The 18,994-nt window shown below is 36.0% G+C and overlaps 1 protein-coding gene across 1 annotated transcript in view; it reads left to right on the forward strand.

Moving 5' to 3' along the window:
* The first annotated feature begins 3,162 nt into the window (after positions 1–3,162).
* LOC110115436 (prostaglandin reductase-3) overlaps positions 3,163–18,994 on the forward strand; it is a 94,812-nt gene continuing 78,980 nt past the window's right edge. Inside the window, 4 exon segments of the mRNA XM_028700340.1 lie at positions 3,163–3,348; positions 6,024–6,197; positions 9,046–9,227; positions 15,120–15,225. Coding sequence (XP_028556173.1) covers positions 3,294–3,348; positions 6,024–6,197; positions 9,046–9,227; positions 15,120–15,225 — 517 coding nt within the window. The 5' untranslated portion in view covers positions 3,163–3,293.

Below are 18,994 nucleotides of genomic sequence, written 5' to 3' on the forward strand. Positions count from 1 at the left end.
TTCTTTTACTTAAAGGGTTTCATAATATTTCCCTTTTAATTCATAATTTCAGAGGAATATTTATAGGAACATTTTAAAACTTTTACATAGCAATCACAATTGCCAGAAAAGCCCCACTTCATTTATATACTCAGAAATTCGCATAAGAAAAACCAACCGGTAAAAAAAATGATTTCATATAGTTAAAATGTTCAAAATAAAGCGTAAGACAATATATTGAAAGTTATACAATGAAAATATCGTAAAACCCAAGAAAAATATATCAGAGATAAGGATTTGAAAGTCTACCTAGTACTCTATAAAATTCCTAACTAACTTGATGGACGAAACCCAAACCTTGGCCGCTAAAACCTCTCCCTTACTTTCTCTCTCCTCCTATGCTCCTCTCTTCTCCTCTCCGACAATATATGGGGGTGATGGATTTTTGAAATGGATTTAGATATTTTCTTCATATAAAAATCTCTAATTTTATTCAGTACCACGGTACTAGACCCTCAACAACACAACACTGATCCAAATCTTCTAGATTCCCCCAACATCTTTCCAAACAGAGGGCAAGGTGTTGTGGAGACGCCACCCTACACCACAATGCAAGTTCAAATTCAATTCCATCATATGAGAGCTCAACACTACGGTGCTGCCCACCACCCGACACCACAATGTTCCTAAAGAAAACTCCTAAATAAAAATTCGCTTATCCATTTCACTTCCTCACTTGCACAAGGGCTCATTAAACACTTTAGGACTTATAGTTATCATTAAATAAAAACTAAACAAATATCGATGGTAATTACTTGGGTTTCTAGACATTGGACATTTCAATATTAAGCTTAATATGACACTTTTCAATGAGGCTTGCCTCGATTTATTCCCTCCTTCTCACTACATAATAGATAACCCAAGGTGTTGCGACCATCTCCTTTAATTGTTAACCTCCTTGACCTAATAATCCCATATTCTCTTAAAAAACATCCAGACAAAGTATAACCAATTTTACAAAGCACTTCATTCTTCTTTTACTGGTTATGTGTTGGAGATTCAATTTTCTCTTTTTACACCAAGTTGAGGAAGCTTAAGTCTATAAGTAATTTGAAATACTTAGGTTACTTCTAATTATATCACTTCATCAAGAATTTGGAAACTTTTAAAATGCTTGCTATTTTTTTCTTGATAAAGATTCTGTTAACCCGTCTTTTAATGTCAAAGTCGAGGAGCTTAATGAAACACTTGCAAATGAATACCCCTCCTGGCCCTCTTGGACTATACAAAGATCAATAACTAAATGGCTTACCAATGATGAAGAGGACATTAAGTTTCTCTATGAAAAAAACCATAGGGAGAAGAAATCATAATCGCATCAAATAAATTACCACATAGCTTGGGACTTTTGTCCACCATAGAAATTTTTATGGCTGCCTCTAAAGTATTCGAATCTCAGTTGGTTAGTTTTTATGAATGGATAAAAAAATATAAATTCTCCTCCCTAAAGGAATACTTGTGGAATCAAAATATTATTTTTGTTGGGTTTCGGCTAGATCTGTTAACCATCTTTTCATTAATTATTTATCTGCTTCCACCTTCCTACTAAGGCCAACTATCCCACAACTGTTTGGGTTCATTGAGGATTTGGAACCTGTCAGGCTTGTTGTTAAAAGGCTCTTATACCTTTCTTTTTTGCTATTGTGCTTTCTATCTTTGGCTTGAAAGAAATAATATAAGATTTGAGCACTATAGGTTGCCTCGCAGATCATTCTGAACATATTAAGTTGGTTATCAATCTTAAAATTCACAAATGGAGCAAACATCATGAGAACTGGAGGGATTATTTAATGAAATGACTGCTTTTTGGTGTATTTATAGATGATGATGAATCTCATATTCACCATGTATGTTGGGAATTCATTACTGCACCCGCTTGAAAGAGAAACTATTATGTGCGGAGACCGGACGTAGAACGCTGTCTAGAGACCAACTAAAATGCGCCACGTAAGCGGTATCGAGCGAGGGATGACGTGATGCATTCTAGTCTCCAGACGAAGTGCAGCGTCCTGACAGAATAATTTTTCCCGTTGAAAGATATTTTTAGCAAATGGCAGTGCACATCTTTCTTGTGCCCCATATTATATATCTATGGGTGAAATGTTGGGCATTCGGAGTTAAGTTATTGTACATGTATTTGGAAATTTGCTTAGTCTTTTGTTTGTATGTTGTTTCTTTTTCTATGTTTTGAACATTGCAAGTTTTTGATGCAGCTCTTGTTTTACCATTAAAATTCTCTTGAGATGTATGCATGTTTGCATGTTTACGCTTTGTAACTATCCTTTTTTTGCAATGGGAATTGGATAATACCTAATTTTATCAAGAAAAAAATAATGGATCTTAAATATCATTTCTTTTTTGTTTAGCCGGATTTACTAAATCAGAAAATAGGTAAATTTATCGAGACTTATTTTTTTGTTAGGACATTTAGACAAATTCATGCATAAGCTTCGAACTCAAGACCTCTTGATTGATAGCCAAATCTCCCAACTAGCAGATCAAAATAAGCTGGGTCATATACAAAGACGAAAAGACGAAAAGAAGAATGCCTCCTACTCTCTCCCAACTCATTTTTCCTGCAATTATTCTTATTCTTTTTTTTTTTTTAAACTTTAGAAACAAAGCAATAGTAAATTAGAGAACCTTCTAATTAGATAATAAAGAAATTAAAATGAATTAATTATAAATAAGAATTTTTAATAGTCGATGATTCATATTTAGATCTTCATTTAGAGTTTAAAGGATAAATAGGAATTTTTTACGTTTCATTAATTTGGAATTTTATTGATTAATAATTAATTAGAAATTTAATATATAATAAAAATATTCAATTAATCTAATTAGGATTGATAAAAATTTTTAAATAAAAATTAATAATATTCAATCATATAAATTAGTTACAAGTAAAATAATCTTATAATTAATATTTGTTAATTATACAATTGATATGATTAACATTTTGTTTGAGTTAGAAGATTTAAATTCTAAAATAAACAGTTAATTAGTGCATCAAAATATAATCAAATTTACTTTATATTATATTCAATAATATTTAGAATTTAACTATCTCAAAACATATTAAATATAAATTTACAGAATTAGTAAATCCTAATGCTTGTGGCCAAATAGCCCCATAGTCCCGCCGTTTTTCAGTAAAGTACATATCGTCGCATTTCACGCGTATCTGCATCGCTTCGCTCATCTGACTGTTTTCTCCTCCAGCCAACGAAACCCTACTTAGATCGAGCAAGGCCATGGAGCTTAAGCCCGGCATGTCCGCTCTAGTCACCGGTGGTGCCTCCGGAATTGGTAACTAAATCTTTCTCACTCCATGCCTCGCCCCCAGCCCCCGCATTATATTTTATTATTAAGGTCAAAGAAGCGGAGTTCCAATGTTCTAAATGAATCGTTTGTCTGCTCAAAAACAAATAATCCAATATATTTGACTAATATAATCAGAGGAAATTTCCTTCAACTCTCGTTAGAAATACCTTTTAAGTTATTATCGTGGTTGAATTTAGTGAATAAATAAGTTACATGCAATAAAAAAATTGGTGTTGTTGGAGTTGATTTATGTATGATCTATTGTCCTGGGTCATGAGCATATCTTGTTAGAAAGGGGAATTCGATGGCGTAAGGGTGCTAGTGTATTTCGTTTTGCAGTTTTTGTAGAACTTTACTGATGAAATCATGAAATAAACCAAAGAAAACTTCAGGAAAAAAGATTTTTTTGGCTGAAATCAGTTGATTTATTGGTTGCAGTTCGTATTTGCTTCAGGTCATCCGGTGATTTTCTTTTTTCGGTTTTCGATAGATATATTAGCTTGTTATATGTATGAAGACGTTCCTGCATGTGTGATTTGATCTCATCCGCTGGTTGTGTCAATTGAATTATTTTTTATACTCTGTTATGGTGGAGAGAAGTAAATGACATGGCAGATGTGGTAAGTCACCTGGGATTGGTATCTCTGGATTTTTTTTCTTCTTCTTAAGCTCAAAGACTGCTATTGATAAGATCAGGTCTGAAATTTTGATTTAATTTTGGCCTTCGGAGATGGTCTGATTTGCTTCCATGGCAACAAAAGTGTCTAATGTTGATAATTTAGGGTCTGGGATTTCTCATGCATATCCATTATGAGATGAGAAAAATCATGCGAGCATCACAAAAAAAACTGAAGTTATTAATTCTTAATCTCTAAAAACAAGTCATATTTTTTTCTATGAAAAACTCAAAATACAAAGAAATCAATTCATATATTAATTCAATAACCAAATTACCAGGAAAAACACAAGACCATGAAATTCACATAATTATTTCAAATCCACACGCTTGTTGAAACTCAACTTGTATTGGATTTATATAACATCAGTCACACAATTGTTTCTTGAGGAAGGCAGGGAGGGAGTATTATGGATGTATTATGCTAGTTTTGTAATATAGTTGACGATCTCCAGTTCTTATAACAGCATTTCAACTTTTTGGAATAGAGTTCTCTGTACTCCAATGAAAATGATGCGGAGTAAGATGTTTTCTTCTAGTTATCAATATTGGTTCTTATTTGTGTCAAAATAATTATATTTATTCAGCTATTTTATGGAGTTTCTAATTATTTGTCATAATTTCAATAATAAACGGTAAAATTGTCATTATCATTTTTGATATGCTTTCCATTATTCTAATTTTAATAGGTTTAGAAAATTCATGAATATATAGTTTCTATTATAAATTGTAGGTTTAGATTAAATTTTTTTATGGTTGATGATGGGATATAGAAATGATTTTTTTTTAGTGTCCATATGGGATTAATTCCTTTCTTCTCCTATGGTTTCTTAGTGACTAGGTAGACTGATTACTAGGGCGCGGAAATTTTCTTTATTTGACTATCGCCTAAAGTACTGAACTGTACTTCATTTTGCTCATAGTGGAAGAAGTCTAGACCACATAAAGGGACAGTCTTCCACTGCTTTAGTTTATCCAAATCATAGGTAAATTTTATGTATGGTTGGGATTCATGGAGTTATAACTTATAAGAAGTAGGTAAGGTGTAAATCTCCAATTGCATGTTGTGGACGAGCAAGATATTGATAATTTCCCACTTGATCAATATGATTCATGATCTAATTAGATAGGGACAGCTATAGGCTTCATTGATTAATTAATTGAATGCATTGATTGGATAGCACGTGAAGCATAAAGGTTTTCCCCAAGGCTGCAACTGTCAAAGTATTTTGTATGCAGAAAAGATATATAACCATGCAAATATAAATTTCTAGGGGTGCAAAAGTATGATTAGTTAGCGCAAGACCTTCTCTTGATTAAAAGGAACACTTGGCATCCGTGGATGCCCTTGCTTTGTCTCATATATTAATAGTAAGAAAGGATAATTATGAAACTAGTAAGCTACAAATGCGTGCACAATTAAATTCCCTAGATGATAAAATTAGGTTTTGCTGGCTGAGAAATAATTGAAAATTAAGAGAGATGATTGAGCAGCAATCAACAATTTATATACTTCATCAAAATAACCTTTTAAAACCACATATATCTTTATAATAAGCTAAAAGGCACTGCACTGAACTTTAATCATTCTTCTTTTTTTCCTTCAGCCTTTTTTTTTTTGCTTTCATCTCATCCTTTCTTTCTTCTTCCATTCTTCACTCTTGCCTTCTTCTCCTAACTCATACTACATCAATGAGCAATTTCCATTTCTTTCGGCATTCCTTATGTTGGACTTATTCTACAGTTGTGTCTGTATGGGCCTTAATTGAGGCACTTGTGCGCCATGACTAGGCGATTCTTATTTTTGGAATATATCTTAAAGACATCATCATTTGATTGAGTTGCAGGAAGGTGGTTTCTGTTTTTCTCATCTTAGCTGTATATTTAGATCTCATTTGGATCCAAGAAAAATTAATGTATTTTCAGTTGATTTTTAATACAATTTTATCCTTATAGATTTTATTGGTTTAAACAACATTTATAGGTAGGGCAATCAGCTTGGCCCTTGCTCAGAAAGGCCTATTCGTGACAGTTCTTGACTTTTCTGAAGAGAACGGTAAGGATGCTGTTTTTTTAATCGAGAAGGAGAATGCCAGATTCCATCAGAACTTGAGGATCCCTTCGTCTATGTATATTAAGTGTGATGTTACCAACTCGAGTAAGTATTATGGCGTGGCTGCGGCTTTATCTTTTTATGTATTTTTTTTCTGAATCTAAAGGGTATTCCTTGAACTTATTATATTAGAAGCTCATTATTAGAAGCTCATCTTATATCAAAACTGTTGAAAATCCATAATTCTGGCATAAAGCTAATCTATATTGTATTGTTTCCCTTTTCTTTTTCTCTCTCCGTGCTGCTTCATGCTTTTTTTTTTCTCTGGTTTATTATTTATTTACTTTTGAACTTTTCCTGTCTATATCTTTTTTTTTTCTAGTTAATTACTGCTGTACTTTTGAACTTATGTTTCATATCTGGAATGGATCAACTGAACTAAAATGATAACTGAAAGTGCAGTTGAATATGATTTCTGTAGAATTGGACATAGTTCTATTATGACAAAGTTTTAACCTCCGAACATGCCTTTTTATTAGCCAGAGCTTGTCAGTTGACAAATCTTTAGCAGGGTGTATGATTACTTTCTTTCATGTATCTTTATCTTAAGGTACACATCCATGTACGCATAACAAATTGGTTAGTTTATAATCCTATGTGGCCATCCTCTGTGAATTACTCTTCCATAACTATCGAACATTCTCATTCTTTCAATCTGCATATCAGTTTGATACTTTGATCTTGATGAGGACATCGAAGATCAACGGCTACGATCGTGTCTATTTATTTTCATGTATTTTATTTGTTATTTGCACTTTTCCATTTCTACCCTCACTTGAGGGCTTTGTTTTATGTTTGCCCTAGGGGCAATTGTGTCTTTTATTTTCTTCTTCATGTAATTGGCTATTTAAGCCTTCCCCTTCCTCTTGGAAAGGATGATGAATATTGATATGAAAAAAAGCCCAAGGTGAGGGCAAAAGCAATCCCCGCCAGTCGTTGGAAGCGTCCTCGACTCGTGGTTTATTTTATCTTATTATTTTCTTCTCCAACTCTCGTTTTCCTCCTCCCCATGCCAAGCCCTACCCGAGATCCCATCATCCACCACTTTACCCACTAGCTTCCTCCACTACAACCCAAGCTTCATCAAGAAATCCCCAAACCCGACGGCAAGCCCCTCTTCCTCCTTTGGCCGCCGGCCACCCCGTTGCTCCAAGCCATGATGAAGATGTCAATCATTATAATGACTCCTTGATTGTGGCCTAGCAATAAATAAAGGAGTTACCGATTTTGAATTTCAAATTTGAAATTCAAAACTTTCCATATTTGCAAAATTCCTAAAAAGGAAAGTTTTTGAATTGATCCAAGCCAAATTTCATGACATGTGGAATTATTAGTTTATCCTATGTGGCATCAACATGATGGGAAGGTAAATGACCAAGCCCTCCTCCCCCTCCTCCCCTCTCTCCATGCCGCCGGCCTCACCTTGAATGGAGCCCCATTCAAGCCACCAATTAATGCATTGATTACAATTTAATTTGAAATCAAATTTCGAATTGATTTCTCCCCAAAACCTCTCAAATTTTGAATTTAATTTCAGGATTAGCATTTATTTCCCCTCCTCTCTTGAAACCGCCGGCCACACCTTAATGGGCTTCAATTGATGGGCCATGACTTCTCTAGGAAAGAGTTTAACTCATTCCCTGCTGCTGGCCGAAATTTTCCAAGCCCCTTTCCCTAATTTTCTTCCACTAACTCTTCTCCAAACTCAATCCAACGTGGAGCTCTCTTCTTCCTAAGACTGCAGCCTGAAATTCAGCCGATTGCCTTGCTCCCTCAGCCCGTGGAAGACCCATAATTGCTGTTTTGGAAAGACGAAATTGCTGCCCACAAATCCTGGTTTCTTCCCAACGGTATCCGGAGGAATTCCAGCGAGGGAAACTTAAATTCCCACCTCCTGAAACCTTCCAACTGCTGGACGCTCTTCTACAACTTGCTGTCCACTGATTCTACAAATCTCCTAGCACCATAGCTTCATCCGGAAGGTTTCAAATGATGTCCAGAATCTGTCCAAAACAGAAACTGCTGCTGTGTTGAAGATACACACCTTTTCGTGGCTAATTGGTGGTGCGAAGAAGCTCATGGTGGCTGTCCTAGTCGTCCCCAACACTCAAATCATACTGCAGGAGTGCGTATCTCTCTTATCTTTGGGTAAACTCAACATCCGATTCGCTATCTTCATAGTTACATCCTTGAACGTGAATTTATTATCTTCATGAAGATCATATTTATGCGTCTCCGCTAAAGCCTAGTAATTAGAAGAGTTGTATGAGGGATCTTTCATAGCCTAATCTTATTGTTAGTATTGAAATTTATTGTTGGAACAATCTACGTATGCAACGTTGGATTAAGATGGCTATCTTTTGAACTTAACTTCTATGCATGAGAATTAACCTAAGCTAAGTACCACTTCATATTTATCTTATCGTTTAATTCCGCATAAGATCTTGTTTATTATTGCCTCTAAATCTAAGCGTGCAAACTTCTTTAAGCAAATCACTTTCGCATGGATTTTGTTTCACATCAGATCTGTTTTAATATACTAGCTTTTCTGTTTCATCTTGTATTCGGAGAATCTTCATCTACCCTTTCTCTATTGCTAGCATGATTGATCCTTTTTTGAACCCTATCGCTACAAAGCTTAGTGTCACTTATAATCATGAAAGAGTCCTTAAAAATAGGGAAATATTATTTTTTCATTTGTCCTTTTGTGACTTTCTTGTTGTTTGTTTTAATGAGTTGTTAGGTTCATGGATCTAAAGTCACGAAGAATGATGGTTCCTTCTTAAATAAATTCTCTACTTTTTATTTTTGTACTAAGCTGGTCTGGAAGACCCGAGATAAGCAAAAAAATTGTAGTTGACATATTCTTTCATCATTTTTTTTTGATGTGCAGGAGATGTAGCTGCTGCTTTTGAAAAGCATATGATGACATACGGAAGTTTGGATATATGTGTGAATAATGCTGGAATTGCTAGTCGGGTTATATTTCATCGGGACGAAACTGATGGCAGCAGTACCTGGAGGCGTACTATTAATGTGAACTTGGTTGCAGTTATTGAATGTACTCGTCTTGCGGTATAGATAATGCTTGAATTAGTTTTTTTTAGTTGGTTATACAATTGAAATTTCAGTACGTCCTTGGATTGATGCTCACCATGCAAACGCTTTTCCTACCTTTGCTAAATTCGAGAATTATCATCCATAAGTTGTACCATTTCTTGATCATAATAATTTATTGTGTTGTGTTAACTTAGGCTTCTTCGTTTCGGGCGGCTTTTTTATCGCTTCTTGAAACAGCTTTTTAGTACAAAATTAAAAATTTTGTACTAAAATGTTACTTCAAGTGGCAATAAAAAAGCCATTTCAAACGAAGCCTTAGCCTTCTGACTACCTATCAAAATAATATCAGATGGTATCCACCTGCATGATGATTTTGTTCTATGTTGGGAATGGGTGGAACTATTCACTGAAAATATGGAATTGGTATCTGAAATGAATTTTGTTTGTGCCTCGAAGGCTTACAATAAGTCTGTTCTGGTTACAATATTCATTGGAGCTTTGAAAACACTAATGTGGAATTTTAAGTATTTGTATAATGCATATGGCGGTGCCCCAAAGTAATTGCCACCATGATTTAATAAATTTTAGGATGACAGCCGCTTAGAAAGCTTATGCTGATGTTCATCACAATTTCAGCGTAAACTTTGTAAGGTTTTGTGCATTCACAATCTCAGCATAAACATTGTAGGCGTGCCTAAATAGCAATTTTAGCATAAAATGTTGAAGAGTCTGTCCTATATCCTGCACTCTAATTCTAAAGTCATAGCAAAATAAAAATCAGAAATAGTTGATCTTATTCAAGGTATTTTGGTCCTGACTGCATCCTAGCAGTTTCGCATGATTTACTAGCATATTTGAAGCATGATGTCTATGTTTGACAAGCTCATTTTGTATATCCTTCAAAATTGGGCCATTTAATAATTAAGTTGCAACTTGCACTTATCTCTTTACTTATTGTTCTTTCCCTTCTTTTCCCTTATGGGAGGAAGCTTCTTACCTTAAACTGTATTGCTTTGTTGGTTGCGGTGAGGATTAGATACTCCCTGTCCATACTCTTTTCATAGAGATGTTGTGTCGTAAGGGATTTTGTAGGCATTAAGACAAAAACTCTACCCATTCCTGGATGGTTTCCTTCACAAGGGGAGCTTGGGAGATATCAAATTCTGAAGGGCTTCATTCTAGAAGTTGAATATGACCAAATTGGATTTAGTAAAGAGAGAGAAATTGAGTTGGGTTACCTAATTAAACTATATATTACATTTCACTAAATCAAATAAAATGTTACAATCTAAATAGGAACATTTACGTACATGACAAAAGTGAAGGGGAAGCAAGAATTAGAAGAAAGAAAAAATATAGAAATAGTTACATTCACTTATACAAAGTGATACCTCAAGTGACGGCCTACTCAAGCATGTCGACGTTCAAGGGCATGAAGGCTGAGGGACAAGGTGAACAATAAGATACTTCTCCATGTAAAAGGAACACATTTAGCTTACATAACTGCCTTCTACCTCATGCTAATTGATGTTCTAACAATTTATTCTTAACTCAACATGCAACTATCTAAAGAATGAATGGAGGATAATGACTCACATTGTTGACCCCAAATAATTAATTAGTTAATGATAATAATGATTATGACAATGAGAGAATTTTTTATAAGGCTTTAAATTAATGATGTAAATACTGCCGTTGCCAGGTCCCAAGTTCTGGATGAGAAAAGTGGAGGGTTGCTTTAGGTAGTTGACAACTAACGTAAAACTTGTCAAATAATCATGACATGAATCCTTTAATACATTGTGTTAATATTAGACGACGCACTTTATGACCTGAATACAGTGACAAGTGTGCAAGTGATGCTGCACCGGCGCCCAGGTGTAGTGTTAAATAGACAAGTGTTCCCACATTATGGATGTATGTGGGAAAAGAAGTTACTCCATGAAACTAATATTAGGATATGAACTTGGAATATATGTTTCATTACAGGTAAATTAATTGAATTAATATACGCCATGATTCATAGGAAGATAAATATTCTATGCATTCAAGAAACTAAATGGGTTGGAGATAAGACTAAGGAGATTAATTTATGATTTAAACTATGATATTCTTGTAAGAATCGTACTAGAAATGGTGTATGTGTGATTATATATAATAGTTTGAAGGACAATGTTGCAAAATTAATAGAATTGTAGATAGAATTATAGCTTTAAAGATTGTTATTGATGTTAATATTATTAATATTATAAGTGCTTATGCTCCTTAAGTAGGTTTGGATACAACAACAACATCAAGCCTTTATCCCACTATGTGGTTGGCTACATGAATCCTTTTTCTCCATTGTGTCCAATTAAGAGTCAAATTCTCATTTAGATCTAATACAGAAAAGTCATTTCTAATGTTTTATAACCAAGTCTTTTTAGGTATACATTTACCTTTCTTAACATAGGTTAAATCTAATACATCTACTCTCATAATCGAGTCATCGAAAGACCACCGTTTTATATGACCAAACCAACTAAGGCGACTCTTTCTAATCTTATTAGCCACTGGAGCTACTCCAACCTTTTCACGTATATGCTCATTTCGTATCCTATCTGTAAGAGGAAAGCCACTCATCCACCTGAGCATCCTCATCTCTGCAACATTTTGCGCCATAATGCATTACAGGTCTAACCACCATCGTATAGAATTTTCCTTTAAGTTTGAGTGGTACTTTTCTATCACACAACAAAGCCTGATGCATTCCTCTACTTAATCCATCCAACTTGAATTCTACTAATAATATCCCCATCTATTTCACCATTACTCTGAAAGGCATTATCAAAAACTTGTAGTGACCCTCATGAATCTTGAATGCTATCTTGTGCACATCTTCTGACTTCATTCTGATATGGTGGTACCCTGGCTTTAGGTCAATTTTCGAGAAGATGATTGCCCTCAAACAGCTCATCCAACAGTTTATAAATCACGCGGATAGGAAACTTATCCAATACAGCTTCCTTATTCAGGGCTCTATAATCCACGTAGAATCTCCAACTACCATCCTTTTTTCTCACTAGTAAAATGGGGATGGAAGAGTGGCTCACACTGGGCTTGATGATTCCTGCCTCAAGCATCAATCCGATGAGCTTCTCTATGTCATTCTTCTAAATTTACGGGCATCAGTACGGTCTGACACTGATAGGAGAATCTCCCTCCTTCAAGGTGATGACATGCTCGTGCTCCCTGAGTGGCGGTAATCTGCTAGGATGTTGAAAAACCTTAGGAAACTATTGTAGAAGCTGATGTACACACTCAGGGGTCTCACCCTGCCCTGGATCTCGAATCTCCATCAGGCTCTGCAACTCCACCAAGTTGCCCAGCCTTGCCCCCTGCATTGCTTTGACCATGGTTTTGAGTAAAACCATGGTTTTGCATAGGCTGACATCTCCCCACAGCACCACCCTCTCCCCCTCCACCTTAATTTCCATAGTCAATAATTTCCATTCAACCTTTGTTTTCCCCTATCATCTGCAACTATTTCATCCCTAGGATCACATCAGTGCTTCCCAAATCCAAATGAAAAAAATCCTCCACTATTTGTAGGCATTGGAGTGTCAGCATCAACCTCCTGCAAATCTCCCTGCTCCTTTCTAACTTTCCATTTCCCATCATGCCTCCAAAGCTCCATGTGTCCGTCAATATCAATCCCAACTAGTCCACGATCTGATTTGATATGAAGTTGTGGGTAGCCCAATTATCCACAAAAACCACCACTGGACGCTCCCTGATTTGTCCCCTCACATTTATGGTATGATTTGGAGTAAATCCTACCACTGAGTTAAGTGAAACTTCAAGGTGTAGGTGCTCTTCTCCCTTTTCTGCTTCCTCCATCAGATCCTCACTGTTGGTCTCCTCCTCATCACGTACCATAATAACCTGGAGTGTGCAGTCCTTGCACTGATGGCCTGGTGCATACTTCTCATCACAACAGAAGCACAGACCTTTCACTTTCTTGTCCTACACCTCTGCTTTTGTGAGGCGCTTGAAGTTGGCCCTTAGGCAAACCCCCCCACTCTTCTCCCTCGTGGTCTCCCACTAAAATGATATTGTCTGGGTTCTCGATGCCAGTGAAGTTGAGGTACTTGTGTAAGAGCCTCCCGCTACTCTGCTCTTACTGATTCTCTCAATCCGTCTCCGATCATTTGCTATATGGGCTAGCTCCATCGTCTCCTTCAACCCTCGCGGTCCCAACAATCAGAGGTCCCCTTGTATGTCGGACTTGAGGCCCTTCATGAAATTTCTCTCCAACACCTCATATGATATTCCCCTCAATCGCCCTGACAAAATCTCAAATCTCTTCATATACTCCATGGCAGTCCCCTTCTGAGTAAAGGCAAGAAAGGCAAGAAATTGCTCATGTAGGTTTCTATAATACCTGGTTTAATCTGGCTGGTTCAATTGAATCAGCTAGCCCTAACTAAGAGCCCGCAAGAGCAGGTTGAGAGGAGCATAGATGAAACCACAATTAATCAGGCCGTTCGCGTGTGTAAACGCCTCAAACGGAGTCGGATCGAGCCGTTGAACGAAGGATCGTGTATGAGGGTGAAAACTAACAACTCCTCATGAGTAATATCTTAGTTTCACTGACTCTTGTATAAGCAAAACATATGATAAGTTTCAGCCGAGAGGTTTGAGCGGAGAGGAAGAAGAAGAAAGTAGAAAATAAGTTTGTTTATTTATTTATTTATTTATATTTATCTTCTTGCAGTTTCTTGTATGATTGAAAACTTCTTCTCCATCTCGGATTTGATTTGGCCTACTTCGCCTTTAAGTGCATCCACTTTTTTTGTTGCAGTGCCTCTAAAAACCTCGCTCTGATACCAATTTGATACATATTGGAATTAAAAACAACAAACAAAAGAGAAGAAAAGCATATGAGCACAAAGATAATAGTTGTTTTCTGATTTCTCCTTACAAAATAATGCAAGATACATTTGATCTATCATTTGAGAGATAGATTGGCTCTCTCACAAATCTTAGGCGCAACTAGGAAACTCAAAAAGAAAACTACAGCAGAAAACCAATTGCAAGATACTTCCCTCCCAAATTAGCTCACTTTCTTTGATTAACCACAAATTTGTGTCCTCTTTAGTTGCCAAATATGCGGAATGCGAAAGCTGTGTTAATGCCCAAATTTGTGTCCTCTTTAGTTTAAATGGAATAACTTCTAGGGTATGTTGTTTAGAAGGAGACCCAAGTAGTAATGCCTTCTTCTTATTCAGAACAGTTTGTAGTTATATTAACCAAAAATTTGTGTCCTCTTTAGTTGCCAAAAAAGTATAACAAGTTGGAGCTGACTGATATATATGCTCCAATTTGGGGGATTGCTAGCAGTATCTTTTTTCTTAGAAAAGTATAATTATGATTATTTGTCAATGTTTATTTGATGGTCCTCTTGGATATTTTATTGTTTCCCCTTTTATGAATAGAATATCTTCCTTCTAAATAAACAGAATATATTTTTTTTCACTCAACATTTTTACCTCTATTTTTAGATGAATTAAGTTTTTCAGTGATTGCTCGCTTTATGTTCTGTTAATATACTAGCATGCTAGTGCCATTTTTTATCAGAGTTTTAGTCTTTATTTTTCAAATCGTGTGTTTGAACCATTGGTAATTGTTTGCTTGTGTTTGAGATTTATATGAATTTGTATTTTCTAAAATATGTTAAGTATATGATATTTTTGCTTGATCATCTATTTAAATCAAAGCATTTTGTGTTGTAACCAACCGCATTCCAAATTAAAACTTAAATAGGATTGTGCCCTTGCATAGTATGGTAATTACCAATTTGCGTCTCTACTTAGGCATGTACTGTTTGATATGATTATATTGATTACGTTTCTTGTGTCTATGCAGATCCTAAATATGCGGTCTGCTAAGCGGCCTGGAGTTGTAATAAATATTGGTTCTGCTTCTGGCCTTTATCCAATGTACGGTGATCCTATCTACTCTGGTTCAAAAGGTTCGGATTGTTCTTCCAGATGTCAAATAATCTGACAGTTGCATCATTTTGCTAAATCTGATTTTTGTTCGTAATTTGTTGTATGCGAAAACTCATATAGGTATACTGGTGATTGTTTATGTTGGGATCTATACAGGAGAGGTTGTAGTTGAGAGCTATTTCGCTTGATTTCTTACATTCAATTTCTGGAATCGTGTCCTTGTTTACCCACTTAAAACCATTTCTAGTTATATTATTAGTTCCACTGTTAGCAGAATTCAGTAAACTTATGGTGATAATTGAAACTTTTCTATTTTCCTGTAATTGTTTTAGTATTGTGGTACTTTTGATAAGTTGTTGATCAAGCAAGTATTGTCTCGTGGGCTCCGAAAATTCGCGCTCCGGCCTCTTCGCAACTCTTTTTTTTTTTTCAGGTCGTTGAGGAGAGTTTTAACGAGTAAGTTTCGAGGAAAATTTTTAGAAGACAATGAGTTTTGAATAAGATATTACCCAGAGATTTCGCCCTCATTTTGCGAGAACTTTATAATCTGAGTCAGGTTTCCTATAGGCGCAAGCCCCTATAGTTAATTACATCTCCCGATAGCGAGAGAGAACTTTCGATTAAGACTAGTATCTGACATATAGTAGTGGCAAGATTTGATACTTAAAAATTAAAATTTATATCACCGCACACTTAAAGCGGATGGTGGGGGGAATAATGATGAACACGATCAATATCTCATGGTTTCGTCGTTCCGGGCTATTGTTGTTCCTAGTCTACGTAGTATGAGTAGGTAGTCGACCCAACCTGATCGAAGGATCCTTGTCGGCAGCTATGGGTTGCTTCATCCAATGGTACCTTATAGACTTAGGATAAATGTTTGTCTAAATAGATAGATTTGAGTCGACCTTAGCTAACAAAGGGCTTTGTGTTCTATCGATCATACTCTATTGATTCATTACTCAATGATTTAGCACCGTTGGGAAACATATTGGCTCTGACCATGACCGTAATTTAGTGGTACCATTTAACGGTAAAACCACCCAGTTAGAGGGTCCCGGTCAAAACCGTTTACTTGTGGCTCCATTTTGGCGGCGAAACCACTGGTGGCAACTGCCAGTAAAGAGCAAATGTCATGTCCTTACTGGCAAGAAATTGTTTGAGAATTAATCCTTTTAATATTCTCGACTAGACATTTGCTCTTTGTGAGCTGAAGTGATTTTAAAATTTGTCCATCTCGGCAGATTATTGCGGAGGGTGGATGGATTTTGCTTTAAATTATTTAGATGATTGAATTTCAATTTTAAATATTAATTTTATCAATAGATATATGATTTTGAATCTTTGATGGGTATTTTTGAATTGACCCATTTGGTTGAGATTTACATTCAGCACGTCCATCATCGAGGTGACATTAAATTGACCCCTATGGTGATTTTTTTTGCATCATATAATTATTAATACTAATAATAGAGAGAGAAAGATGTTTAAAAAAATAAAAATATCAAAATCCCTAAATACCCCCACTTAAACCCTCACATAACTCCCTCATAATCCCAACCGGCCCCCATCTCTCCCTCACAATCACTCACGCATGAAATCCCCTCTCTGTTCAGCCCTCTCTCCCTTTCTCTCGTGTGAAGCCGCGGGCCAAGCTCCCTCCAAGCTCTCCAAGGTAAAATCTTCTTCCTTCCATTCTTCTTCTTCTTCTTCTTCTTCCATTCATCTCCTTCCTTCTTCATATTCTTTCTTCTTCTTTCTCCCTCCATTTCCTTCCATATTCTTCTGTCATCATCTCCTTCTCCTTCTCCTTTTCCTTCATCTTCTTCGTTCTCCACCATTTTCTTCATAAACCTAAAACAAACCCTAACCCTAATTTTTCATTTTCTCCACATCCACTCCTCAAACCACCAATCTCCCTTCACAAAAAACATTCTCCCACACTTCCTACACATCCCCAACTAAAAAGCCCCATCAACCTCCACTATCTCTCTAGCCTAGAGAGAAAAAAATTTCTCTCCATCCCAAACACCTTTCTTCATCACCATTCCTTTATATCTCCCATCCTAGTGAGAAAAATTCCCTCTTTCTCTCTCTAAAATTGGAGAGTGAGAGGAGATTTTCTCTCTATTACTCTCTCTCGTATTCCTACACATCCTATATCTCCTCCACCAAAAGCCCTCTCTTTCACTTGCTTTCTCTCTCTAGCCCCCATATAAATAAATAAATATATTTTTATAATTAATATCATAATTGATGATAGAAAAATTAATTCGTGCGTTGCAGGTCTCTTATGCGTTGCCATTGCCGCCGTCGCCTCGGTCACCGCGCACCTAAGATATAAACACGACACTAATATTTTATAATTCATTAAGTGCATGTGATTACTTTTTTTAGCAGACAGTAAAATTCATTGCATGAAAATTAAGTATCAGTGACAGCTTTTCTTGACAGGCGGGAAAATTCGTTGCATGAAAATAAAGTACCAGTGACCTCTTTTTTTAGCAGGCGGTAAAATTCGTTTGCATGAAACTAAGTACCCATGATCGCTTTTCCTAGTAGGCGAGGAAAATGATATGCTTTATAAACAGGTGCTCGAAGACCCGTGACTGCCTTTTTTGGGAGGCGGGGAATGAAGTTTTGATCACGGTGTCACCTGACACCTACCGTGACTGCCTTTCTCTTGGCAGGCGATAAGGCTTTACACATCCCGATGAAGCCCCCTACGTAGGGATGACGTCAGGGTGATGTCGAAATTTTCAACAAAACTCATGACTTAGAGAATTTTAAAGAAACTAAAATTTGCCTAAATTTCTAAGTTAATAAAAAATAAAACACATGACATCCTAGGTTCCAAATACTGAAAGTAAAGATGAAAGAAAATTCAGATCATAACAGAATACAACTTATAGTGAACTGTTAGGAGAACTAGTTGTTCACCAACAGGTAGGAACCAAACCCTTCTCTTAGCTCTTGATTCGCACACACCTAAACTTTGCAACAACACTCTTTGCAGAAATGAAGTGTGAAAAATGGATTAAACCTCCCTCCTATGTATAATATATAATTCAAATCATTTGCGGGCCCCTCCAGCTTTTGATCCCTTTGCTAAAAGATAGGGATGGTACGCCGGCGTGTCCCACCAGCTTAGGATCCATGTTTAAAATATGTCAAGATATAATTTAAAGGCTTTGGTTTTGGATCCCTTGAGTATTCACCAGCGGATGAAATACAAGCATAAATACACCCGAATACAGATGATAATTATCCTAAAAAGAGGAGGATAAAAGTGAAAAAAATTATTTACTTTTGCTACAAAAATGTATCTACATTAATTGTTAACACATAAGAATCTCCGCATATTCCCGATAATTTTCTTGGTTAAATGGTTCATAGTAAAATGAGAAATTTTAATCTCATTGCAAGTCACGGGTACACAAATGCCTTAATTAGCGTGCACACGAGCTGTTAAAGTTAGGAGGCTTGTACACACCCCGTGAATGTGTTGTACATTCTATGAACAACTGTTTTAAAAAAGAAACAAAATAGTGCACTGTTATGTGTCATGGTTGTACAACCCCTAATTAAAGTGTGCACATCATGCCAAATCACTGAAAGAGGGTTTCTCCTACGAGCCCCTATTGTATAATGTGCATATATTAAACATACAAATGTGCTATACATATTCATTAAGCAGTATGTATGTAATTCTTCAATCGTGTGGGCACACTGTATAATTTGTATGCATACCATTGATCATACAGATACATCTTGCAAATGCACCACCAA

Source organism: Dendrobium catenatum, unplaced genomic scaffold (assembly GCF_001605985.2).
Source record: "Dendrobium catenatum unplaced genomic scaffold, ASM160598v2 fragScaff_scaffold_1483, whole genome shotgun sequence".
NCBI lineage: Eukaryota > Viridiplantae > Streptophyta > Magnoliopsida > Asparagales > Orchidaceae > Dendrobium > Dendrobium catenatum.